Source organism: Heliangelus exortis, chromosome 13 (assembly GCF_036169615.1).
Source record: "Heliangelus exortis chromosome 13, bHelExo1.hap1, whole genome shotgun sequence".
NCBI lineage: Eukaryota > Metazoa > Chordata > Aves > Apodiformes > Trochilidae > Heliangelus > Heliangelus exortis.
Window position 1 is genome coordinate 18,605,473 of NC_092434.1, and position 26,520 is coordinate 18,631,992.

The 26,520-nt window shown below is 51.3% G+C and overlaps 2 protein-coding genes across 5 annotated transcripts in view; one reads left to right on the forward strand and one right to left on the reverse strand.

Annotated features, from left to right (window-relative positions):
* Nucleotides 1-83: 83 nt before the first annotated feature.
* PSME3IP1 (proteasome activator subunit 3 interacting protein 1) lies at nucleotides 84-13,984 on the forward strand. The gene is made up of 7 exons (XM_071757278.1): nucleotides 84-180; nucleotides 2,119-2,264; nucleotides 2,426-2,524; nucleotides 6,468-6,594; nucleotides 10,248-10,364; nucleotides 12,166-12,230; nucleotides 13,241-13,984. Exons 2-7 carry the CDS (start codon nucleotides 2,135-2,137, stop codon nucleotides 13,456-13,458), a joined length of 756 nt encoding a protein of 251 aa, XP_071613379.1. The 5' UTR covers nucleotides 84-180; nucleotides 2,119-2,134; the 3' UTR covers nucleotides 13,459-13,984.
* Nucleotides 13,985-17,198: 3,214 nt separating this feature from the next.
* CPNE2 (copine 2) overlaps nucleotides 17,199-26,520 on the reverse strand; it is a 47,914-nt gene continuing 38,592 nt past the window's right edge. For 3 of the 4 annotated variants that reach the window (XM_071757277.1, XM_071757274.1, XM_071757275.1), the window contains exons 13-16: nucleotides 23,389-23,440; nucleotides 22,680-22,813; nucleotides 18,618-18,854; nucleotides 17,199-17,767 (exon numbers count right to left, since the gene is read on the reverse strand). In XM_071757277.1, the coding sequence (XP_071613378.1) occupies nucleotides 17,660-17,767; nucleotides 18,618-18,854; nucleotides 22,680-22,813; nucleotides 23,389-23,440 (531 nt within the window). In that variant the 3' untranslated portion in view covers nucleotides 17,199-17,659. The remainder of the gene's footprint in view (nucleotides 17,768-18,617; nucleotides 18,855-22,679; nucleotides 22,814-23,388; nucleotides 23,441-26,520) is intronic. The other variant, XM_071757276.1, reaches the window with a different exon arrangement.

Below are 26,520 nucleotides of genomic sequence, written 5' to 3' on the forward strand. Positions count from 1 at the left end.
GCCTCCCGCAAGAGCCGCGGGGATTGGCTGCCGGGACGCGGGGACGCCCCAGGAAGAGCTCTCGCCATTGGCTCTCGTGGGCGGAAGGGGCGGGGTCGATCCGGGCCGGGCCTGCGCGGAGGATCAATGGCGGCGCTCAGGGCCGGGCTGCGCCTCTCGCTGTAACGGGACGGGGCCGCGGTACGAGCGGGGGAGTGGGGAGCGGCCCCGAGGTGCCGGGCAGGAGGGACCCGTCCTGGGCCGGGCCGGGCCGCGGGGGAGGCCGCGTCTGGAGCCCCAGCCGGGGGAGGGAGCGGCGGGGGCGGCCCGGCTGGGAGCGGGCCCGGCCCGGGGAGGGGAAGCGGCGGCCCCGGTGCCAGCAGCCGGCTCAGGGTTCGGGCTGAGGGCGCCTTGGGGCAGCGGCTCCGTCCCTCGGTCCGGCGGGTACCGGTACCGGTTCCGGTGCGCAGGCACCGGGCCCCCGGCTCTGCTCTCGGCCTTTCCCGGCCCGGCCCGGGCAGGGCTGGGAGGTTTTACTGGTTTTTAGGTCTGTGTGGAAGGGGGGGGCAGGGGGTGACAGCGGGGCCGTTCTGCCCGTCCCGGTGCCCCCGGGGAAGCTCCACGGAACCGGGCAGGAAGGGAGCAAAGCGGCCCCGTTGGGCCGGGCCGGGAGGTTCTGTGTGTGTGAGGCAGGGGAAGGGGGGAATCGTGCAGGGGTCGAGCCCCGCGGTGCTGCTGGGGCCCCGGGCTGGGGCTGTCGGGGGGGCTGGCTCAGGCGTTCCCTCGGTTTTCCCGGGGTCTCAGCACCCCCTGGCTGGGTGCGCTGGGTGAGCCAGAGGCTCCATGGGGTGCTGTGCCCTTCCTGACTCCCCTTCCAGTTTGTTTTTGTTTAATTTTTGTGTCTCTGCTGTGTAGGAGCTGTCTGGGGGGTTGGGATGGCAAAGAGGAGGTTGGTTTGGAGGCTGTGTCAGGAGGAGCTGTGTCCAGGATCCAATCCTTTGGTTGCTCCTTCCCAACCTCTGGAATGCATCCTGCTGTAACAGCTGTGTCTCCAGTGCTCTAACCTGGGTTTTTTACAGGACCTCAACTTCTCATTTGAATTACAAACCCTTCCCCAGGGAAGCACCAGGTTTGGAGGAATTCCAGGACTGTTGATTCCTGGTGGCAGACAGAAGGGTGACAATCTGCTTCTGTCCATTGTGTGGGTGACTCCATCCCTCTCCTTCTCCAAGAATAAATGCACAGGGGTCTTTTCCAGGGCTGAAATGCAGGCAGGGGGAGATTCTAAAGGAAGAATATTTGGGTGTTCAGGGGATGGTTGTCTGCAGTCCCTGGGGCATGGGCTGAGGTCACAGAAGGCAGTGAGAGGGAACTGGGCAGCTCCCTGTGGGGTGTGAGCAGCAGCCCCAGGCATTGGGGTTTGTTCCAGAGCATGGAGCTGCCAGGAGGAGCCTTGGGATGAGCCATTTGTGTGCTCCTGGGCTCTCAGGGAACAACAGTTTTCCAAACCCCAGGGTGGCTCCTTGGAGCATTTCCCTGTGCCTGGTCCTGTGCCTCTCCCTGGCTGCTCCTGGGCTCTCCCAGGAGTTCTGGGCTGAGGTTCTGCTCCTGGTTTCTGATCCCAGCCTTGCCTTGGGCCCAGGGAATTCCCTCTCCTCTCCCCTCCTGAGCTGCAGGTGCTCCTGGCAGGCAGCACCCACACAGGCACAGCTCCCCCTGGGTGCTTTTGGGTGTTGAGAGGTTAATTTCTGAAATCTTATGTTGAAATCCCTGCAAACAGGCAAATTTTCCTCAGCTTTCTGGGAGTGGGTGGGAGGAAGTGAGGTGGAGTGAGGGGAGGAATGTCAGGGTCTTTCTGCAGAGCAGCCAGGTGCAAGGACTGAAATAAAATAATGTTTGTGTAGGTCTGTTCTGGTTTGGGTTTAATTTAATTTATTTTTTGTATTTATTTAGCAGGGAAAACCCAGTGTGGGCTGAGCAAAACTCCAGTAAACTGTGACTTTTGTAGAAGCTGCCTGGGGCAGGCAGCTCAGAGGGGAAATGTTAATGACAAAAAGGAGGAGAGGAAGGGTCAGAAGTGGCAGTGTTGTCACTGCCCACCCCCTTCAGGCCCTGGGGGGTCTCCTGTTGCATTTTTAGGACGTGCTGTTCCAGGATGGATGGGGGTGATGGTGCTGCTGACCTGGTGATCAACAAGAGGTTTGTGTCTGAGTCAGAGCTGGAGGAGAGGAGGAAGAGGAGGCAAGAGGAGTGGGAAAAGGTCCGGAAACCCGAGGATCCTGAAGGTATGGGGGGTGGGAGAACACTTCACTTCTGTGGGAAAGGGAACTAAAAGGGAATAATTTGTATTCTGCAAGCTCAGAAGGGGCTTTGCAGGGGGAATGAAGTGTTGGTGGTTTAGTGCTTCTAATTTGTGCTCTCATTTCCCCATTCTCCTTCCTTTCAGAATGCCCAGAGGAGGCCTATGACCCACGTTCCCTGTATGAAAGGCTTCAGGAACAGAGGGAAAAGAAGCAGCAGGAGTTTGAGGAGCAATTTAAATTCAGTAAGCACCAGCAGCTGCTGCTTTGCAGCAAACCCCAGCCAGCTGCCTGTGTTGTGTGTGACAGCTCTGTGCAGTGTGAGGGCTGGAGGCTCCTGTGTGTCCTCTCTGCCTCTCCCAGGGAGAAGCAGAACCCAGGGAGGTGTTTCTGGAATGGTGAGGCTTTCAGGGGTGGTAGAAACTCCAGCAAGGCAGCACTGCACACATGCACAGCTCTGGAGTTTGTTGCAGTTGTGAAGCTGCATCCTGTGAAATGGGGAGCACCAGGCTGATTGTGCACATTGAGTCCAAAGAATTCCTGGTCCTGATCCATGGAAATGTGACATGGAGCTTGTGCTTTAACATGAGAACCAGTAAAGAGAAATCCTGTCCCAGCAGCTGCTCCAGCCAAGCCACAATGAGCTGACACAAACGTGGGTTGAGGGCCAAGTGTTTGGGTGAAGGAAAGATAGGGGAGCTGAGGCAAAAAGTAAATATTTGACTCTTCTAATGAAAGGGAAACCTAATTTCTACTGATGTTTGGATTTCTGGTTTTGTGGAAAACCCCTTTGCACTGTATCACCAGTACATGTGCTGCAAAGGTGATACTGGGAACTAGAAAATTATTAGTCCCAATTATTTCCCCAAATAATTATTATTTAATAATTTATTATTTAATAATCATTATTATTCCCAAAAAAATATTTTTTCCCCAGTTATTTTGAGGAAAAGGGAGCATTTGGCTCTGTCTAAAGAGAAGTGAGGCTGATACTGTGGGACTCCATTTGAGGTGGGTTCTGATGGATTTTGGTTCTTTAGCTGGAAGCCTCCCCCTGGTGCTGCTGTGTGTGTTCAGCTCCAGATCCTGTCTGGAATTCCTCTTGGATCTGCAGTGCAACAGAAGTGTTTCACCTCTGAGTGTGGCAGAGCCTTGGGTTTGGGTCATGTGTCCCCAGGTGCTCTGCAGGAATTACCCAGAGTATTTCTGGTGGCCCTGATCCCCTTTCCTGTTCCCTGGCACCTCCTTTAAAATCCCTCCTGTCCATTTCCCCAGGGGAAGGTGAGTGGGAGCTGACTCCTCAGTGCTGGGGGGCTCTGGGCTGCTGGGTTTCCACTGGTCCAGCCCAGTCTGGCCCCTTGTGACAACATTTGTCCCCTGGTCTGTGTGAATTTGCTCTAAAATTCTTGAAGAATTCCTTCTGCCCCTGGGAATTTTGGGTGAGTGGGGAGCAAGGCCCTTGCAGTGCTGTTCTGATCTGCCAGGTTTGGTGATCAGACTTGGGAAGAATTTTGTGTGCCTAAACCTGGAGGTTCAGCTGGCTCAGAGCTGTTGTGTGGATGAGGGTGGAACTGGCAGCTCTGGGTGCTTCAGCATTGCAAGAGTGGCTTCATTTTAAAGTTAAATGATTTTCATAGACTGCTACAGCACTTCAGGTGAAAAATGACACTAGTGTTCTCCAAATTTCAGAAAATTTTCTTTCTGAATGATTGTGGCAACCAAAATAAGGATAAGTGGAAGTTATTTCCTGTCCCTTCAGTTTTGCTGGGATTTTGTTTTTGTGGTAGAAGTGCAGATAGCAGCATTTTGATCCAGGCCATCTCTGGTGGTGTGGCTAAGCAATTCTTGTCCAGGTAGCCAAGAGAAAAGTGGCTGGGAAAGGCTCCTAATGACTCTCTCAATTAATTGCTTCCCCTACTCAGCTGTGTTGGACCTGCAGTGTCTGCTGCTTGCTTCAGGAATCCTCTAAGCCAAGGGCTGGACTGAGAGGCATTGCTTTGAGGGGTGACACCTCTGAGGGGTGACACCTCTGAGGGGTGACACCTTTGGGGGGTGACACCTTTGAGGGGTGACACCTTTGAGGGGTGACACCTTTGGGGGGGTGACACCTCTGAGGGGTGGCACCTTTGGGGGGTGGCACCTTTGGGGGGTGACACCTCTGAGGGGTGGCACCTCTGAGGGGTGACACCTCTGAGGGGTGACACCTCTGAGGGGTGGCACCTCTGAGGGGTGGCACCTTTGGGGGGTGACACCTTTGGGGGGTGACACGTTTGAGGGGTGACACGTTTGAGGGGTGACACGTTTGAGGGGTGACACCTTTGAGGGGTGACACCTTTGGGGGGTGACAGCTCTGAGGGGTGACAGCTCTGAGGGGTGACAGGAGGAAGCCACCAGCTGGTTGGGATCACAGATCCCTGCTGAGCTGGAGAGCAAAACCTTCTGCAGACTCAGTCCCATCAGCCCCGAGGAGCTCTGCAGCCCAGGCAGGCAGAGGATGAATCAATTCCTGTCCCTCGCTGCAGGAGGTGCCCCCAGTGCCCCTGCTCTGGCTTCCTCTCTGCAGAGGCCCCCAGCAGCAGCAGGGAATGCTACAAATTGCTGTTCAGAGGCTCTGCAGCTGGAAACAGTAGGGCTCAGCCTCTGATAATAATGGTTTTCTAGAGCTTTCCTGTCAGTGACAGAAGCTTGGCAATTATCAGAGTAAAAGGATTTCTTAGCATGCAATTACAGTGAGCAGGACTTGGCTCTGGGGGTGAAGATTAAAAAAATAGGGAAAAAAAATCATCTTACAGAGTTAAATTCTAATGAAAACTAAAGGTGCTGTTTGGGTTAAGATTTTCCAGGCTGACTACAAACAGCAAGACTTGGTCTTCTAAAAATTATTTTTTTTTTTTTTAGACTTGATTGAGAAATTGGAACATTTGCAGAACATAAATGCCCTTCCTACTGCACTGGTGTGTACTTTCCTCAGAGAAGGGCAGGGTGTTTAGAATTAATTTTATTTGGAGGGTAGGAATTGTCTTGCTGCTACTTTTTTTGTTATTTTTTAAAAACAAGTTAGTCTCAAGTTGCTGGTGGTTTACTTTAAGATCATGTAGTTTCTATTTTAAGGCAAGATTTATGGGGAGAAGCAATAAGTTTTTTCCAGTTATTGGTTGGTTTGAGAAGAGTTTCTGAGGAGCCAGGCTTCACCTCTGTTTGAAACCAACAAACAGCTTCGTGTGTTTATTCCTAGTTTTGTGTAACCTGTTCCAAATGGCATTTCAGAGCTGCACAAAGGCTGCTGGTGTGAAAGCTTTGTTGATTTTCCTTCATTCTGGTGTCAAGTAGGGAGCATTTCCTAGGAATTCCCCAGGAACTGTGTCCTGGTTTTCTCTGTAGCTGTAGTGTTGTGTTCAAACTGCAGTTGTAGTTTGGGTGCTGCAGTGTGTAGGTTTTGGCTGGTTAGCACCCAGCATTGTTAACTGGAACTGTTCTATGGATTTTATAGTAGTTTTTTATTTTATGCTGAAGGGAGTGGAACATCTCCTGGGGAGGAAAGGCTGAGGGAGCTGGGGCCCTGCAGCTTGGAGAGGAGGAGACTGAGGGGTGAGCTCAGTGATGTTTATAAATATGGAAAGGGTGAGTGCCAGGAGGATGGGGCCAGGCTCTGCTCAGGGATGTCCAGTGACAGGACAAGGGGCAGTGGGGACAAACTGGAGCACAGGAGCTTCCACAGAAATATAAGGAAAAACTTTTCCAGGGTGAGGGTGAGGGAGCCCTGGCCCAGGCTGCCCAGGGGGGTTGTGGAGTCTCAAAGCCCCCCTGGAGGTGTCTGTGTGACTGCTGGAGGTGACTCCAGGATCTCCTGAGGTCCCTTCCAACCCCTGACTCCCTGTGATTCTGTGATCTGAACTCCTTAATTACAGATCCCAGCTGGTAACTGATGGAGTTTGCTTTGTGCCCTTTGCTCAGCAGAGGATCTGACTGCTGCAGGACCCAGCTCACTGTCCCCAGGACTCCACTCCTGCCTCCCCCTCCCTTCCTCCCTTTGTGCAAATTGTTCTGCTCCTCCTGCAGCTCTGGGGCTGCTCACCCACACTCACCACCCCTTCCACATCCTTGGAGCATGGGGAAGTGTAATGCAGAATAAATGAGTGATCCCTAGGGGGGTTCAGCTTGTCACTGTGCCTTCTGTCCTTTATTCAGAAAACATGGTGAGAGGCTTAGATGAAGATGAGACACATTTCCTTGATGAGGTCTCTCGACAGCAAGAGCTCCTAGAAAAGCAACGGAGAGAAGAAGAGCTGAAAGAACTCAATGAATACAGAATATCCTTTGCATTGAGGTGGTTGGACAGAGGTTTTATTGTCACTGGCACTTCTGTACAGCTGCTGCACACAACATAGCAATGATAGACTTAGACTTGAATATTTTCCCTATAGCTTGAGCCTCCTGCTGTGATGTTTGATGCTCTCCCTCACCCTCAGCCCCCACGTGGCTTTGCTTGGTTCCTTTCCTTCTCTACCCTCCCCACTGATGTTTCTGTTTGGTTGTTTTGCTGTGGGTTTTTTGTTTGTTTTCATTACTGAGGCATAAAGAAACACAGCTAAAAAGAGAGAGAATGTAAAGGCAAACCAGGATATAACTGCTAAGCTTTTGTCTTCTTATTGAAAAGGAAGTGTTCTTGTTTAGGTTTCTCTGAACAGTGCCTTGGCTGGGTTTATCATGCCTCTTGGAATAATGTTTGAATTGCACTCTCTGACTCTTCTTGAAGGGACCCTTTCTGATAACTGCAGGGTGAGAGGTTAAATAGATGTGAGCTCTCTGCAGCTGGGCTCATGGACTCGTGGTGCTTTTGGTTAGTAGAGACTCTTAGGCAGTACTAAGAACAGGACAGTTGAATTTTTGCTGTTAAATGTCAAATTTTCATGAAGATGTGCTAGAAAATAGCACAGGATACATTTTTCTCTATAATCAGTGCCAATCAAGGGAGATTGGGATGATTTGGGGATTTCTGTGCAAAATTACATGGTTTTTTTTGAGGTTTGTGGAATCTGTGCAGAACTTGATGCAGAACTTTGCCTCCCAATCAAAACCATTGATTTTAAGTGAGCAAATCACTCCCTGAAGAGCATTTACATGATCTCAGCACTGTGTGTGGGAAAAGGCAGCACTGATGCATTTTTTCACTTCAGAAGCAGACTGGAGTTGGTAGATGAGTTTGGCTTATTTGTCTTGTTTTATTGGATCCACTAATGGGATGTTCATGGGATTTCTTTCGTTGGCTGATGGGTGGGGCAGGGCTGTGCTGCTGGAGCAGCTCCAGTCAGGTCACACATGTCTGGGATGAGCCATCCAGTGTCCTGAGGCAGGCACATACAGCACTGATCCCTGAATTTTCAGAGCAGGGATCCTTCTGCAGGATGTGCAGGCACAGCTGACCCCAGGATTTGCTCTGGATCTGAGGTCTGGCTGTAAATAAACTGTGGGACTCAGTGCTATGGGGTGGGGGAAGGCAGAATAGTTTGTAGTCAGGTCATCTCACCAAAAAATCTTGAGGTTTTGCCCATTCTTTTGATTTATTTATTTAACCATAATATTTCAGGCAACCTCAGCAACTTGCAAAATTCCATCCATTTGAAATTTTTGGTGGTATTTATTTAAATGTAAAATGCTTTGCATCTGCAGGTTGTTACTAATGGTTTGTCACTCCAGTGACAAAAAGCAGTGGGCACTAGGCAAATATGCTGGATCTGTAGGTACTGTTGAGGTATTTTTTAGTTTATTATTATAATTATTATTAATAGGAAGTGTTACTTATTCATAGGAGGAATGCCAACCCAGGGGGTTTGAATATTTGGTCTTTTTCCTGGTGTAACATCCAATTTAAGCTACACAGACAATGTCATGGTAAATCCCATGTCAGTATTCAAGTACAGAGGTTTTTTTTCTTTTTTTTCTTCATTTTTTAGGTTGAACAATCATGAAATCATATCTTAAGGATAAACATGCCTTGGGATGTTTTAATGTGCTCTCAAGCATAAGAAATTTGTATGCATGGCTGCACAGGATTTTTACTTCCTCCTACATGAACAACTAGGGGTTTTTTTGCTTCTTACCTTATCCTGACTCCTGTGGTCTGACAGTGCTGAAAGATTAACTAATAATAAATAAATAAAAATAAATTAAAAAAATGCCCTTTTTTTAAAGCCAGTTTCAAAAGTGTTTGAGAACAGCATCCTCTTGTCCTGAATCTTATGTACATGTAGGAAAAGTGCCCCTCCAAGATGCAGGCTTTACCATTGAACAGCTTTTTAAAAGCAGTTAATGTTTCAGATGGAGAGGTTTACCCCTAATTTTGTCTCCCTTGAGAGGGGACCCCTTGGCCTGATGTGATGTCACCTTTGCTGATGTCTGGTGTTTGAGGAGTGTTTGGAGATCTGCATCCTGGATGGAGGTGAGAAGCCCTCAGTCAGGCATCTTTGAAAAGAAAAGTCCTCGGGATTCTCAGCCAGTGCTCTCTTGGAATGCCAGAAGCAAGGAGGGTGTGGAGGTTTCAGGTTGCTGCTGGTAGCCACAGGATGGCACTCCTGTGCCACCGGGAAGGAGAAATGAGCTCGGGCAGGCTGCTTTTTGCTGGGAAGGCTTCCAGCTGAGGCTGGGGAGCTCCATGTCCGTGTAAACCACAGGTGAGGAGTGGCATCTGACCAGTGCTGAGGTGTCCCCTCAGAGGGAGGGGTGAGAGTTGCTGATGTACAGATGTTCAGTGGGGAAAAAACCTCCCCTCTGACTTCAGCCATGTGGTCCCTCAGTGTGAAATTCACGTGCAGGGTTCACCTGCAGTGACTGGAGCCCCTGTGGAGCTCCAACCTGTGGCTCTGTCCTCTGAGCAGTGAGATCATAGAGAGGAAAGCTCCATTTAGCACTGCAAGCAAACGTCCTTTTAAATGAGGTGGATTTGCCTTTGCTATGTGCAGTTTAAAAGTTTTGCAGAAGATTTTGTGACTCCACTGGTACCTCAGTAACAAACAGGGGCTTTGATGGACCTTGCTTCAGGTACCATGGGCACCACCCCTGTGGTCAAGGCAGGAAGGAGCCACAAAAGGAGATATTTAGTGGGAGTGTTCCTTGATAACAGACCAGGCTGCTGCTTATCCTGTCTGAGAACCTGCTTAAGCTTTGCCACCTCATCACAAGTTTCAGCTGCATCCCACCTACCTAACACTGTTTTAAGCTGCTTAGGTTTTTTTTACAGTCTTTTTGGGTGAATATTGGACCACATGGACCCTTGATCAGATCTGCCTGGTTCCTCTTTGGAGGTGGTGGTCAAAGCAGCAGTGAATAGCCTTGAAGTCCTTACAGAGAGATGAGCTGGAAGGTGATAAACACCACAACAAAACTGGAACCCTCTGCTTTGGTGGGCTGAGGTCTGCTGGGCTCAGGGTTTGAGAAGGGGAAGTGAGCCCACACCTTGCTGCTTGGTTTTGTTGGTGAGGATCAGCAGGATTAGATATTGAAGCAGTAAATTTAAATTACAAATGTGTTGATCCTTGTAGAAGGGGGAAGTGCTGGATTGCCTTTTTTTTTTTTTTTTTTTTTTTTTTTTTTTTTGTGGTCCATTCTGACCATTCTGCCTTTCCAAGACCTTCAGGAAGCAGCAGCACATTAGGTGTGTTTATGGGTGCTGGATGTGGTGGGTGTTGCACCTTTCTGACTCAGGAGGAGCAGCTCCTGGTCTGCTGCCTGGACATCCCTGCAGGAGGAGCTGGTGTTGATGCTGAGAGAGCTCTGAACCCAGAGGGTGAAGTCTTTGCTGTCTTGGCTGAAGGTGCCAGCTAAATGTCATTACAAATAAGTTTATTTTGATAGAAAATGTGAATGAACTTTGGTCACTGCTGCCAGCAGAGCTGGCTCAAGGTATCAGAGAGGAAGTGTCTGTGCTCCCCATTCTTTCCTGCTTGATCCTTAACCCTTAATTCACAGCACTCTCACCAAAGTGGACCCAAAGAAGGAAACTGAGAAGAAATTGCCCATGAAGTCAGTGGAAAACAAGAACAAATTCTCTCAGGCAAAGCTGTTGGCAGGAGCTGTGAAACACAGAAGGTTGGTTTCACACCTCTATAAATTCATGAGGAACGGAACCCAGTTCCCAGTGTAAAGGGAAGGAGGCCAAAACTGCCTCCAGAGAGCTGGGTGTGAACCTTAGCCCCTAAAGAAGAAATGGGGGGAGGTAAAAGAAAAGACCAGCCTTGTTTCTGTGGGCTCTCACAACCTGTGGGAAAACATGAAGTGTTTCAAATAGATAAGTGTGTGTCAAGCAAGTGTGTAGACTCTTTGTTGTAGCCTGCCAGGCTTGGAAAGTCCTGCTTGAGAACCTAGAGGGAATCTGTTTTTACATCTCTATTTGGAGAGTCACCTCACACATGTAATTTCATTTGGGTTTGCTTAATTTATCAGTGTCTAAAATGTTGAATTTCTGCTGAGGACAGCAGGTTATGAGAGAACTTTGTGTTTCAATTTGATCACGTTTGAGGGCATCAAGCAAACTCCTCTTGTTGCTCACTCATCTGCACGGGTACCTCCTCTCCCTTCCCATCCTGGGGGTGGCAGCTCAGTCTGGGATGTGTTTGCTGGGTTGATCTTGACCTGCAAACACAGCTGTGGTGAGAAGAAGCCAGGCACGTGGGACCTGGGTTACTTTCCACAGAGGTTATTTCCCACAGTAGTAGTGCTTTAGATGATTACTGACATCTTGAAATTCAGTCAGTGTTTTTGAATCTGTCCCAGAGAAGAAGAGATTATTTTAGAAGCTTATCTTGTAGGGTGATGTTTAGCTCCCAGTACAGCAGTAATTGCATGTCTGGAAACTGAAATATGCACTTCCTCCACCTGATGAGGGGGGAGGGGGAGGGCTCTGTAGTTGTTTGGGGTTTTAGAGGGCAGAGAAGAGAAACCCTGAACTGATCACAAGCAGCCAAGAATGTTTTTTTCTTGTAAATACTAGTACTTAACCCAGCAGCATGTAGAGAAGGAGCTTAGTGTCAGATCTGAAGTCTGCAGGTGGCATCTGTTAGGAGACAGCATCTGAACTGACACCACGGTGCCATCAGAGCCTTGCTCTGCAGTCTCTTGGTTTTGCCATCTTTTACTACAAACTGGCCAAAACCAAGTGTAGGGTGAGTTCAGCATCTTTTTTGAGCTTTGGCATTTTCAGTAAAGGATGTGTGTGTACTCTCCTTGCACAGAGTAACTTTTCACTTGTAATGTTCTGGCAGGGACAGAAAAGAATTAATGTATGGAAATGCTTGTACTTCATCACTGGAAAACATTTGTTTATGTGGATTGCATAGGACTGGGACCATGCCAGGGGGGATGGAAAAAACTGAGCAAGGGCAGGGAGGAGATGTAGAAGTTCTGAGGATTCAGAAGTCCAAGTAATGCTCCTTTCCTCCAACACCAGTTTGGACCTGGGTGTGGATTTGCTGTAAAACCCACCAAGCTTCTTACTGGGTGAAAGATACATGGATGCTTTAGAACAAGCTCTCCCCAGTGCTTGAAGGAAGAGAAGGAAATCTCTTGAAGGGGTGAGACAGGGGTGTTGCACCATCCATCCACACCTGAGGCTGTGGTGCTGAGGCACCTCCTGGTCTCACCTCCAGTGAGCAGGCAGCTCAGGGGCCCTGTGTGAGATCTGACTTGGGTTCCCAGAGGCATTTTGCTGTTTCCCAGGTTAAGGGGTGATGCTTGTAGTGTAGGTGTTGACTCTTTCCCCAAGGAGCCCCAGTTTCCAGCTGTTGGTGAGTGGTGGTGGTCACTGGGGACTTGCTGTGAGATGTCACTTTACCCCCACAGTAATTCAGTGGCTGCTTATGAGGAACAAGACACTTTCTTATTTTTTCCACAGTTCAGATGGTGGTAACAGTGTGAAGAGATTGAAACTAGATACTGATCATGATGAAAAGAATCAAGGTAGGTCCTGATTTCTGCATGTGGGGAGCTGCCTGTCTCACCTGAGGAGTGAGGATCTGCCTTTTCTGCTCCTTTGTTGTGCAAGGCAGCTCAGGCTGCAGCTTAGAGCAGCAGAGGTGGGAACCTCATGGAAAGGGCTGGAGGGAACCTCTGCAGGGTCCTGCAGAACCCATTCTTGAGAGATGTTTGTCTGAGCTCTCTTGACTCTCCACAGCAAGTGGTGCTGCACCCTCCTGGGGCAGTTTATTCTGATGCTGAACTGGTTTTACCCTTGAAGAGTTTTGCCTGATAATGAGTTGGAGTCTCCACATTTCAGGCCTGGTGCTTGTCCTGTCAACAGGAGACATGGACAACAGACAGACCATCCCTTCCCCCTTCACAGCAGGATCTGATGGATTTGTGTACCCCCACTATTACCTTTTCATGCTGTGAAGTGATCTTGTCCATCCTGAAACCAATTCATTTCAGAAATTTGTAGGGAACGAGGGGAAAATGAAGTTGTGTTTCAGTCCATGATTGATTTGCTGTCAAGATACTCAACATAAATGACAGCCTAAGGTGCTTCCTGACTCTCCTTCTGTTCAGTAAACTTTCTGAACACTGGAATTAATTAATTAGCTGTGGAAGATGGGGGATGTTGACTAGCAGAGCAATGGAATGAAACTTATAACTATGCTGTTATATCACAAAAAATATTCAGTTACACAAAACAGAGCTGTTTATTCTTATTTAGTGAGTTTGGTACTTGACAAGCATCAAGCTGACAACTTTAGAATAAAAATCTGTAATGCCAGCACAGAGCTGGGCTTATACTAGTGATGAGGAAAAAAAAACAATCCCCTGAGGTAGTGAGTGCTTCCTGTCAGAACAGCTTTATTGCAGCAGGAAGCTGCCTTCTGCTTTAATTAAATCCTGCAATCAGCCTCTGCTGATGTGGCAGGAGCAGGTGAATGAATGGAATTTGGCAGTTCCTGAGCTAATTAAAGCCTTTTCCTCTGCCCTCCTTCCAGAGAAAGCCTCCTGTGTAGCCCTGGGGAGCAGCTCTGTGGGATGCTCCAGCGTCCACTGCCCCTCGGCAGCCGTCTGCATCGGGATCCTGCCCGGGCTGGGGGCCTACTCGGGGAGCAGTGACTCTGAGTCCAGCTCAGACAGTGAGGGCACCATCAACTCCACTGGGAAGATTGTCTCCTCTGTCTTTCGCAGCAACAGTTTCTTTGATGGTCCCTAACAAAGCCCCTCTGTGTGTGTAATGCAGTGCAGAGCAGCTCCCAAAGCACTGAGGGATGCTTGATGCATCCTGCTGCCCCAACTTTAATCTTTCCAGCTAACCTCTCAACTTTAATACACTCAGATACCTAAAATAACTCATTATATCTTCCCCCCCCCTGCCCAACTTTCCATTTCTGGGGTGTGTTCTGAGCCTGGGAGAAAGGCTGCCATCCAAAACCAGAAGGCGTGCCTGGTAATGAAGGTCCTGAGGGTAGGAAGGTGAGAGCATTATCTTAAAATTCTTACGGAAAGAATGAATTCTGATGATCTAAGAAGTTTGTACAAGACTAGCAGGCAAAAAAATATTCACTTGAAGCAGTGAAATCTTGTAGAAGCAACCATGTGTTCTGTTTTTAAAATGTCATTTTTATTCTGTATTTGAGACATGGGGGAAGAACAAAAATCAAGCAGATGGTGAAGTGTAGATTGCCATGACACTGTAAAGAAGTTTTAGTGTTACATGATTAAAGACATTCTGAATGCTTTTTTTTTTTTTTCCTTGGCTTGTGCCATTCATAATTGTTCCAGATCCATTAAGCAATTTCTGTTCTACCCAACCAGCCCCTTCCTCAAACTGCCATCCAGAAGAAGTGTGAGCCAGCCTCCCACGGGTGTGGAGATGGTGATGGGAGACTCTGGGTGAGTTCAGAGGAGGCTGAGGTGGCTGCTCTGCTCAAAGGCTCCTCCACTGGCACATCACCACTGACTCCCCCTTCACTGCAGCCTGGTTCCAGGGAATTGTAGGGATTGAGGTCTCCCCTCAGCCTTTTCTCCTGGCTGAACACTCCCAGTTCCCTGACCCACTCCTCATGGCCCAATCCCCCCTCTCCCAAGGGATGAATCCTCCCCCCATGTCATGCCTGGAGGTGACCTGGGAGCCATCAGCTCTGGGACCTTGGGCAGGCCGTGAGCTGGTGGCACCAGTGACAGTGACATCCCCAGAGCACAGAGCCTCCCACCACAGCCTCTGCTGCCTGCAGGAGAAGGGGGGAGGTCCGGGAGCCCTGAGGGGGCAGCAAGGCCCTTGGGCTGCCTCCAGCTGCCATCATCTCAAGGCCTCACGGAGAAGGAAGCAGTGTCCTGAGGAGCAGGAATCCTGAGTGGGATGCTCTGGTTCAGCCAAATGCCTTTGTGCAAAAGCTGAAGAGCTCAGCTGTCCTTTGCTGTGGGTTTGGAAGTTGGGATTGATTTAAGAAACCTGCTGTGGGCATGTTTGGGAATGGTGTGGAGCAGAGAGCCCCGTGGTGCTGCCAGGAGGTTGCTGGGCTCAGCTCGGCTGCTCAGAGGTGGCTCAGGGTCTTTGTGTCAGTCCCCTCTCTGCTCCTGTGTGCCCTGAGGGTCTGGTGGGTGTGTGCCTGATCCCTCTGCTGCTGAGCAGCCTGCAAGGGAGCAGCTGGGACAAAAGCAGGGAAACCTGGAGGCCTTGAGGAGGATTCCTTGGCTTGAGTGTTGAACCTTCCCAAAGCAAACAAGGAGAGCTGTGCTCATGCTGGAGCTGTCCTGGGCCAAATTCCCTCTTCCTGTTAGCACAGCCCCTGCCACACTTCCTCCTCCCCAGTTCTCCTGGGCTGCCTGACACCTCTTTGCTACCGAGTTGCTCCTCCCTCTTCTTTAGAGGCTCTAATTATGGTGTTTTCAGGTGGAAACAAATAGTGAGATCTCTTGCTGCCTCCCCAGTGCTTTTCTCTTGATGGCTTTCATCAAACTTAGCTATGGAGTGGAACAAAGGTGGTACACAACAGGTGCAATTTTTCCTCAAAAGCTGCATTTATAAGGTATGTGTGAAGAGCTGGATGGGTGTGGGTGCCCATCCCTGGCATTAAACCACATCAGTGATCCCCCTCTGGAGTCAGAACAGCCTGGCCTGGCTGTCAGCACCCTGGGGGTGTTTTCCTGGGTGACACTGTGTATGACTGTAGTCAGTCATGGCTGACTTAGACAAATTTATAGTGAGGGAGAGGGGTGGCCCTGGGGTGGAAAGGGTGCTGGTGGTTGTGCTGACCCATGCAAGGCCAGGAGACAGCTCAGTGTGAGACCCTCCTCTTGCTCTCATCAGAGGGGGTCAGGGCACTCAGGTGTTGCTCACACAAGCCCTGAGCCACCGTGGAACAAATCCTGCAGAGCTGTCCCAGCTCCTCACCCCCTCTGCTGCTCCCGTTCACCCCCTGCCAGCCAGAACCCTTCTGATGTTCAAATACTGAGACCTGAACTGGGAGGTGAAGCCTGCAAGTGGTGGAGAATTAACTCAAACCTTCTGGAGAGGGCAGTGGTGGCTGCAGGCTGGCCCAGGGCTGGGGCAGGGTTCCTGCAGCTGGGACACCATCCAGTGCTGCCTTTACATTTTGTTGTTGTTAAAACTCTTCCTTCTCTGCCATGACTGCAGCGTGTGTGCTTCCTCCCCTCCCCAGGGACAGCTTCATGAATGGTTTGTTGTCTGTGCAGAGCTTCAGAGGGATGTTAAAAAAAACAAAGTCAATCCCCTCAGTCTCCCAGCAGAAGGTCCATCCTGCTGGGGTGGCTGCATGTGGGGGTCTTATGGAAAAAAAAAAATAAATTTCCAGAGCTACAGACTTTGATCTGGAAGTGGAGCTGTACACAGCATTATTTTTAAACCAGTCACCCTTGAAAGGCTGAGTCTCCATTTGGAAAAGGTGGGGGGATGGTTGGGTTTTTTCTTTTCCAGAGGCTTTGCAAGGCCATTGTGTCACAGGGTCACAGACTTGTTCTGGCTGGAAAGGACCTTTAGGTTATGGTTGATGATCTTAACTCTATCAAGCATTACCCCTGAGTCCAGTCCTTCAGCACCACATCTCCCCAGCTTCTAAACCCCTCCATGGCTGAGGGTTCAGCCTCTCCCTGGGCAGGTGGTGCCAGTGTTTCATCACCCTTGCAGTCAAGAGTTTTCTTCTAACATCCCATCTGAACCTCCCCTGGTGCATCTTGAGGCCGTTTCCTCTTGTTCCTTGGGAGGAAAGTCTGAGTCCCCCTTCACTGCAGCCTGGTTTCAGGGAGTTGTAGGGATTAAGGTCTTCCCTCAGCTTTTTCTCCCAGTTCCCTGACTCGCTCCTCATGGCCCAATCCCCCCTCTCCCAAGGGATGAATCCTCCCCCCATGTCATGCCTGGAGGTGACCTGGGAGCCATCAGCTCTGGGACCTTGGGCAGGCCGTGAGCTGGTGGCACCAGTGACAGTGACATCCCCAGAGCACAGAGCCTCCCACCACAGCCTCTGCTGCCTGCAGGAGAAGGGGGGAGGTCAGAGAGCTCTGAGGGGGCAGCAAGGCCCTTGGGCTGCCTCCAGCTGCCATCTTCTCAGGGCCTCACAGAGAAGGAAGCAGCAGGAGCCCTGGGGATGGCACATGGAGAGCTGCCCTCTGTGGCCCAGCCCACACCTCCAGGGAGCTGCTGGATCTGGGGAGGTGCCATGGAGCTGCTTTGCTGGGTTCCTGGGGTCTGCCCGTGGCCCTGCTCCTCCTGCTCAGGCTGTGGTGCCCCAGGCATCTGCATGAGGGGGGCAGTGAGGGGGTGCCCCCCACTCCCCTGGGCACCCACCCATGTTCAGGGGTTGCTCCCCACCTCGGGTGCCAGAGCACAGCAAGCAGCAGCCCTGAGCACGGGGTGAGGGGCTGGGGACAGGGACAGCCTGGCTCAGGGTGACTCAAGTGCCCCTCCCAGACCTTCCCATCTAGGAGACCTTGAGCTTAAATGTCCAAGATTGTTTATTAACCTGAGTATAACAAATATAACATGTACACAGTATAAAAATGAACATAAGAGCATGACAGAGGTACAGGTACAACAGGTACAACTATACAATGGCCCGTTCATTGGATGGTAACTTATTAAGCATTTAATGGCTTGGGAAAAGCAAGTTTTGATTGTAAAATTTGTATCCTGTTCCACCGAAGTTATACAAAGTACATTCAATACTGAAAAGTGACTCAAGAGAACAGGACCAGGCCTGGCCACTTTGGGTTACATTGATCCGGGACTGTACAAAATGGATCCAGACACTTCTCTGTGATGAATTTTAAGAACTTAGCAATTAAATTAAGAAGTACAAAGTGTTTCAGGGAGGGCGTTCTTCTTTTAAAAGCATGTGGAACATTTGCTGCTGGTGGAATCAACGGGCACCAGCGACATGCAGGGGGCACAGCCCGGCTCAGCCCAGGTCTGAGGTGATGGGTGGGAGGTTCTGGTGCTTGAAGTACTGAACCACTTGCTGGGGCAGCTCTGCCAGCACGGCTTTGGCCAGAGTCTCCTTGGGGGCCTGTGGGGAAAGAGAACAAATGCTGGTGTAAGGGTGGCCGTGGAGGATTAGCCAAGCAAAGGTTTTCATGCCCCACAGCAGCAGCGTTTTATCCACCCAGGATGACATTCTGTGCCACACTGTCCCTCCAGGAGGTGGCACGCTGGTGGGGAGGAATCAAACATCCTCAGTGGGTTGGAAAAAACAGGTATTGAGTAATAGCGGGAGGAATGGAAACACACTGATGACTTGCAAAAAGAGGGAAAATGAGCACTGGCTGATTTTCTGCATCCTCTGGCAATGTCAGGCCCAGCCCGTCAGGCAGAGCTGCAGCTCACTTGGGCTTTTGTTTTTTCCTTTCTTACCCTGACTTTTTCCTGAGCCCAGCAGTGGGCTGGGCAGTGGTGGTGGGGAAGCCACCCTGCAGAGGGGACACGTGCAGGGCTGGAGCCACAGGTGCTGGGAGGGGACCAGGGGGTCTCGGGGCTCACCCCCAGGACTGGGGCCATCGGTCATTAAGTCCCCACCATTAAGCATGGCACATCCCAGGGACCAGAGGTGGGAGACCACGGTGAGGGGCATGAGCCCAGTTCTACCCCAGCTTGCTGTGATGACCCTGCTGCAATTAACTGTTGGGTGAGGTTTCTGACAAGGGGTGGTGAGACAGGGGGTGATGATCAGCTGGAACCCATAGCCAGCTGCAGAGCACAGCACCCATCCACCTGGCCCCTGCCAGCACTGCCAGGGTTTGTGGCACTCAGGGCCAGGGTCTGGGTGGGTGTCAGCCTCCTCCCACCCAGGCTGCTCCATTTCCAGGGTCACTTTCAGGCTCGCATCCTCCTGCCTGGGATCCCCCCCTGCCCACACTCACGTTGCGGAAGTCGCGGAAGGGCACGAACTGAACGATGTCCCTCAGGGCCTCCTCCCCCGTCTGGGAGCGCAGGACACGGCTGTCCCCATCCAGGAACTCCATGGCAGCAAAGTCAGCATTGCCCACCCCCACGATGATGATGGACATGGGCAGCTTGGATGCCTGCACCACGGCGTCCCTCGTCTCATCCATGTCACTGATCACCCCGTCTGTGATGATGAGGAGGATGAAGTATTGCTGGAGGGAGGGGAGAAGGGAGGGTTAGACCCACCATGAGCACCCTCACACCACAGCTGGGGCTCATGGGGTGCCAGTGGCTGGGATACTTCACACTTTGGGGCGGAGAGTCAGGTTCCTGTGGGATTTGGGAGCAGGAGGTCCCTCCCCAGGCCTGCCAGCATCACCCCCTGCACAGAGCCACAGGACAGGTTGGGTTGGAAGGGACCTTGGAGCCCACCCAGTTCCAACCCCCTGCCCCGGGTAGGAACACCTCCCACAGCACCAGGCTGCTTAAAAAAAGCCCCATCCAACCTCACCCTGAACACTTCCAGGGATGGGGCAGCCACCAGGAACTTCTGATGCTCCCACTCCCCCTGCTTTTTGAGAGATGATAAGCAAACAATAAACCAACTCCTACCTCAAAATATTTTGCTGGTTAGTACTGTACTTTGTGGTGGGGAAAAAACCCCAAGAATCTATACAGAGACCTCCATGTCAGGGCCAGGAGGAGTTTGGGGCCAGGACCTGAGCCCAACTGGGAGATGAAGTGCTGCTCCCCCAACAGCAGCAGGGAGCTGGGGGATGGCAGAGCAGCAGCACTGCTCCCCTTCCCATGGGAAAGGAGGGCAGTGTGGCTGATCCAGAGGATACACAGATGGACACAGCCCTGCTGGACCCAGCTCAGCAAATCTGGGGCATGCAGGCCCCAAAACCTCATCTCCTTTGCCTCAGGGGGAAGGAATGGTTCAATTCTGGCACATTATGGAGCCTGCATGTGCTGGAGAAATGACAAAAACAAGCACTTCAATGCATTAAAGCCCTTTGTTCCCCTCCTCATTCTTTCCATTTCCTCTGAAAACTCCTCTGCCAGTGCAGCCATTCTGGGAAAGCAGGAGAGGGAATGCCTCCCCAGGCCCCTTTCCTTGGTTCTCCTCCAGCCCACATCTTCTGAAAACTTTGTTGCTCTCCCTTGACACTCTCCAGTCATAAATTCCAAGCACCAAGGAGGTTGGGTCAAGCTTAAACACAACCCAGGGAGGAGGGTGAGGGCTGGGCAGGAAGCCAGCCCCATCCTGACCCCTTTCAGTCTGTGCTGCTGGCAGAGCACTGCCCAGGCTTTAGGGTTTGGGGTGGGGTTTTTTTTTTTCCTAAATCCAAACTTTTCAGAAAAAATCACATGGAGACAAAGGTCTAAAGAGCAGGAGCCAAACATCTGAGTTGGAGAGTAAAATTAAGTCTAGGAGAAGCCCTGCATGGTCCTGCCTGGTGGCCAGCATTGGAAGCAGGACAAGTGCTGGAGTCAGAATGGGCATGGGAGGAAGGGAGAAACCTGGAGGAGAGCACTGAGGATGGGAGGGACTTTCAGCTGATCTCCCCCTTCCTCCCCATCCAGCCATTAGCCGTGAATAAATAAATCAGAGCCCAAACTGCCTCTGTGCATGGGCAAAAAAAAGAAACCCAGAAAGGCCAAGCTCCCTGTGTTCCCTTTTTTCTGGGAAATCTGTAACAGGATCAGAGAAAAATGCTGGAAAGTCTGCAGGAAAAGCTCATCAGGACCTATTCCAGAGGAATAAGAAATATTGGTGGTGCGATCCCTGAGACTGGGGGGCTGCAGCTGCCCAGAGCATCACTGCCAGCAGCAGGCACCCGGTCAGGGTCCCCAGGGTTCTCCCTAGGAAGTGATGGCAGAGTTGGAAGAGGCAGAAAATGTCAGGGGTGGTGGTGGCAGCAGCCAGGGTGTCACCTCTGCCAAGTCACCAGCAGCACTGCCCCATGGCCAGGTCCCCCTGGGATCCATGGCCACACCAACCTGGCAGCACCTCCTCCCTTTCACCTCTTTTTTCTTTTGTCCAGATTACCCACTGGTGAATCCAGCAGGGGCTCTGGGGATGATTTCTGCTTCAGGAGGAGGCAGTGAGGCTGCATTAAGCAGCACTCAGTGAGGGAAGGGGCAGGGTGGCTGCAGGGACCCTGCTGGAAAGGTGTGTTTTAATTCCCCAAAGTTGATTAATTCCCTGAGAATCAAATCGTGTGTAATCCCTCACCATCCCCCCCCCTCGGGACACATCTGAGTCCTCCCATCCCTTAAGAACTGATGGCTCCAATGTTTGTCATCTGCATTGCCATGGAAAAGCTCCAGGGGGGTGGGGTTTGGCTCCCGTTTGAAATGTTCCAGAGGAAGAGGAGGGAAGGTCCAGGAAGCCACCGGGAAGTGGCACCAGGAGAGGCTTTGCTGCACCCCTTGGGATGGGTTGGGATGGGATGGGATGGGTTGGGATGGGATGGGATGGGAGAGAAGACCCCAGGGGAGCAAGACGCCTCATCAATAACACTTTGTGCTTCCCCAAAAAAAAACTGAAGCCAAGACAGCCTTGCCTCTGAAGGCACTGCCAGTGCCAATTGTTTAAAATCTCCCATTAAATTCTCAGTGCTAACAGAGGGGTGCAATTTGCATATGATCAGTGCCTCTGCTCACTGCAGAGCCCGTGGGCTTTTCCCTCTCCCACTGATGCTGAGAGACAACAGAAAAAATGAGGAGTGACCTGGATCTGTGCTGAATTAAACTGAATTCCTATTTCCTTGTGCCCAGGTCTGGGAAAAGCAGCAGTACTTGAGCCAAGGCTGGAAAAGTTCCCTTTGGGGAGAAGGTTTCAGGTGTGATCCTGCTTTGTTCCAGGCAGGAATTAGGAAAGCTTCTACCCACAGGAAGCTCCTGGTACACAGGTGCTGGTGGCCAAGCTGAGCTGCTTTTGGCCAGCAAAACCTGGCCCAGGTTGCCCAAGGAAGCTGTGGCTGCCCCATCCCTGGCAGTGTCCAAGTCCAGGTTGGATGGGGCTTGGAGCAGCCTGGGCTGGTGGGAGGTGTCCCTGCCTCTGGGAAGGGGATTGGGACTGGGTGGGCTTTAAGGTCCCAACTCAAACCAGGCTGGGATTCTGTGAACCATCCCTTCCTCCTTTTAGGGGAACAAAACTTCCATGTAACCCATCCAGGCTGTACAGACCAGATGCTCTGCAAGCAATGCTTGTGAGGAACTCCAACGTTTCCTGGATAAATGGGAAATCTGCAGAAAAGCTTTGGCTGATGTTCCACAGCTGATGTGGTGTTGACTGCTGTCAAGTTTCTGAGTTTGGTTTTGGTTTTTTCTTCCTAAGAGGTCTCTGCACTGAAGTGACAACAGCCAGCTGAGACACCCCAGGGACTGTCCCTGTGGGAAGTGTCTGGCTGCTTTGCCCACAGAGGGAAAGACATGAAACGAAGCCCTGGCCTTTCCTTCCCCTGCCCAAAGCCATCAGGATCACCATCACACCACAGGATCACCATGGGATCACTATCACACCACAGGATCACCATGGGATCACCATCACACCACAGGATCACCATCACACCACAGGATCACCATGGGATCACCATCACACCACAGGATCACCATGGGATCACTATCACACCACAGGATCACCATGGGATCACCATCATACCACAGGGTCACCATGGGATCACTATCACACCATGAGATCACCATCACACCATGAGATCACCATCACACCATGGGATCACCATCATACCACGGGATCACCATCACACCACAAGATCACCATAGCACCACAGGATCACTATCACACCACAGGATCACCACGGGATCACCATCACACCACAGGATCACCATCATACCACAGGATCACCATCACACCACAGGATCACCATGGGATCACCACAGGATCACCATCACACCATGGGATCACCATGGGATCACCATGGGATCACCATCACACCACAGGATCACCATGGGATCACCATGACACTACAGGCTCACCATGACACTATTATGGGATGTTACAGACTCACAGCTGCTGCCTGCTGCTGCATGGCCTGAGCTGCAAACCGAGCCACGTGGTTGATGATGGGGGAGAAGTTGGTGGGTCCATAGAAGCGGATGTGGGGCAGGCAGGCTGAGTATGCTTGGACAATGCCCTCCACACCTGAGGGGAAGCAGAGGAGTCAGGAATTACAAGGAGCCACAGCTCAGGCCCACCACAAGCTCCACCAGTAGCTCAGCAGTTATGGGAGCTGAGGTTAAGATGTGCTTCCCCTCACTCAGCTCATCCAGCTCTACAGCTTCCATCCACCTCAACCCCAATCCCCTAACACCGTGGGGCTGCTCTCTGCTCATGTTGTAGTGGGGCCCCAAGCTCTCTGGGCTGAGGGAGCCCAGGCAGTGCCCACAGGCAGAGGTGGGTTCCCTCAGGGCTCTGCAGAAATCTTGGAATCAGCCAAAGAGGAGGAGCCAAAAGTAAAGCAATTCCTAAGCAATTCCTAAGCAGTTCCTGGCTTCAGAGCATAACCCAAAACCAGACAGCCATGGAGCAGAAGTAGTGGAGAGCAGCAAAACAATCCCAGGAACACCCTTGGAGCTCCCAGCTGTGGCACCCACAGGTCATGGGAGAGCCCTCACAGCAGCAGAGACCTGGAAACATCTCCAAGGTGGTGTTGGTCAAATGCAGAGGGAAGGGGAGAGGATTCTGAAGGCACCTGAGGAGTCCTGGCAGATGCTCACCTGAACAGAAGGGGTTTGTGGGGTTGAAGTTGATGGCAAACTCATGAGATACCTGGGGAGAAGAAAGAACAAGATGAACCCAGAGGCCACTGCAGATGCTGCAAGGCTGGTTTGGGGCTGAGTGGGGGGCACAACCCAGTGGTCACTCACGGTCCATCCAGCAGCACCTCCCAGCCCTCTGCCACCCAGCAGCAAGGAGCAGCAGTTACCAACGTGGTCATGGCTGAGCACTGGAGGATGGAGCGGGGCCTCAGGTCACCCATCCTGGTGACACAGGAAATTCTCACATTCTCCTAGAGCTCTCAGAGCAGGTTGGTCCCACGTGGCTTCCCAAAGCAGGAGGGAGGCAGAGCCTGAGCAAGCTGGGCTGCAGATCTTGTCAGCTGCCATGCCAGAGCCACCCTCATTTCATCATCTGTGTCACCGTGAGGGGGACAGGCAGGGCAGGAGGAGGGACATGGCTGCTGGGGGGGAGCTGGTCCCAGCATGACCAGAAACCACCCCTCCTCCAAGGCAGCTGCTGCATTCCTCAGGTTCCCCACCTCCTCCTCCCAAGCTGAGGGAGAAGCTCTCATCACAGGGAGGTCCAGGAGGACCCTGACAACAAATGGCCCTGCACATCCCTGTCCCTGCCTTGCTGCACTTCCCCAGCCAGAGAAACCAAGCAGCTGCACTGCCTGCAAACCACCAAACCTCCCTCATCTCTTCCCATGGGAAGAGCCTGCAGACAGGAACCACAACACACTGGCCACCCCTTGCTCTGAGGCCATGGCTACCAGCAGGGGCAGCTCAGTGGCCCACCCGTGGGTCAGGAATCCTCCTGACAGTGCCAGAGCAGCCCTGGGGACCCAAAGCTGCCTCTGCCAGATCCTCTGAAGGCTGAAGGGGAAGATCTGAGCTTTCAGGCCACCAGCTCAAGGGTCCCAGAACAAAAAGTTCCTACTCTGCTCACGCCAGAGTGACCAAACAAAGGAATTTTCTCCCTCTTGGAAGGGTGGGGGGTTGCTGAGCTGCTGGGTCAGGGAATTGCTTGGGGACTTGGATATTCCTAATGCTGGACACAGGGCTGTCCTCTAAGTGCCCTGTGAAGCAGAAGGCTCCTCCTGAGTCTACAAAAGCAACACTCATCTGATTCAGACTTTCCAGTTGTACAGGGCCTTTGTGTCAAAAGCAGCAGAAGTTATTTTGGTGAGAGGCTGTGGGGTGGGAAACAGCAACCAAACCAGAGCAGGTCCACCCAAAGTCCTCCTTGTGCTGCAAAGCTGCCAGGCCAACATCACCAGCAGTGCCCTGGGGCAGAGGGGTGGGCTGCAACATGCACTTTTTTTTTTTTTTTTTTTTTTTTTGCAAATGCCCTTTCTTTTAGAAACCTCAGTTTTGGAGGTTTAACTCGAATTCCTTTATTTTCTCTCTTTTTTTTTTTTTTTTAGAAAATATTCAACATTCTGCTATGCAAGTATTTATAGATATGGCAAGGAAAAGCGTATCATGCTCTGCACTTCAGAAGAGGGGTTTCACCTTCTTCAGCAAGGAAAAGGTTTGGAGCTGTGCTCTTCCCTGGCTGCAGAGCAGACACCTTGTCTGGCAGGAGCATCGCAAAACCTCCTCAGGAATTTTAGGGATTATATCCATATATCTCTGCTAAAAAAAATCCAACAGGAGGACTTTGAAAATAACAACAAAAAATAGGATCTGACTCCTTATTCAATTTATACTTTGTAAAGCAGTTTCCATGAAGTCCAATTAAATGTACACGGAGCAGCAACAGAAACTCTTTCAAACCAGCCCAAAGGGTCACAATTTGTCCAGGCTGTGTCCCGTCCAGGCTATTCCTGGATGGGAATGGCTGTAGCTCCATCTTTTCCCATCAAGAATTACAGATGCACTTCACAACCACCCAGCCAGAGCCTGTGCCAGAGAACTGACCCTGAAGGTTCTCTGCCATCCCCCCCAGTGACCCCCCTGCCATGACTCAGTTTCCCTATGTAAGAAAAACAAGGCAAATGGAGGGAAAGCCTGGAGAGGTGGCATGTTGGGAAAGCTGCTCTGTGGGAACAGTGGGAAAGCTGCTCTGTGGGAACAAAGACATTTCCTTTGTCCAAGCCCATCAGACTAGATATTGGTCAGAATTTTTTTACACTGAGGGTGGTGAGACCCTGGCCCAGGTTGCCCAGAGAGATGGGAAATGTCCCATCCCTGGGACCATTCCAGGTCAGGCTGCTCAGTCTCTGAACAACATGATCCAGCTGGAGATGTCTCTGCTCACTACAAGGAGGTTGTACTGGATGCCCTGCAAAGGTCCCTTCCCACCCAAACCATTTGATGATTCCATTTCCCAAACTCAGGACAAGTGGTGGAGCTCAGATTTTCAGCCTCACCCTCTCTGCTGCCACCTTGCATGTGCTCATCCCCCAGAAACTGCATCCCATCTGCTTCCCTCTCCTGTTCCCTACTGGGAAACTGCTTGGGGCTCTGTATGGAGCTGTTACACAGCAAGATGTTCTTTGACATTTCCAACAAGACTTTTGTGTGCACAACATCTTGCTCTGATGGGTGCCTGGAAATGCTGGGGAAGCCATGGCAACAGAGGCAGAAAGTGCCATTTATACTATTCTTACCTCTTAACAATCTTCCCCATTTTCCCTCTGGTCTGGGGGTACAACTGCTGCCCCTTGCTGTGTCCCCCCAGGGAGATCAGTGGCTCCCTGGAGCCTGCCTGCTGGGACACAGGGCACAGGTTTCAATGGAGCACTGCTGCTTTGCCTTGGAATTGTGGAATCCCAGACTGGTTTGGGTTGGAAGAGACCTTAAAGATCACCTAATTCCACCCTCCTGCATGGGCAGGGACACCTCCCACCAAGCTACATCCAACCTGGACTTGAACATTGCCAGGGATGGAGCAGCCACAACTTTCCTGGGCAGCCTGGGCCATTCTCTCACCACCTTCAGAGGGAAGAGTTTCTTCCTAATATCCAAGCTAAGCCCCCCCAGTTCCAGTTTAAACCCATTCCCCCCTTGTCCTCTCATTCCAGGCCCTTGTAAAAAGTCCCTCCCCAGCTTTCCTGTGGCCCCTTCAGGCACTGGAAGTTGCTCTGAGATCTCCCTGGAGCCTTCTCCAGGCTGAACAACCCC

Excerpts from the sequence above, each read along its gene's own strand:
- PSME3IP1 (XM_071757278.1), top strand. The coding sequence starts at position 2,135 with ATGGATGGGGGTGATGGTGCTGCTGACCTGGTGATCAACAAGAGGTTT. Across the intron at positions 10,365-12,165 it reads GGAGCTGTGAAACACAGAAG|TTCAGATGGTGGTAACAGTG; the intron begins GTTGGTTTCACA and ends TTTTTTCCACAG. Across the intron at positions 12,231-13,240 it reads TCATGATGAAAAGAATCAAG|AGAAAGCCTCCTGTGTAGCC; the intron begins GTAGGTCCTGAT and ends CCCTCCTTCCAG.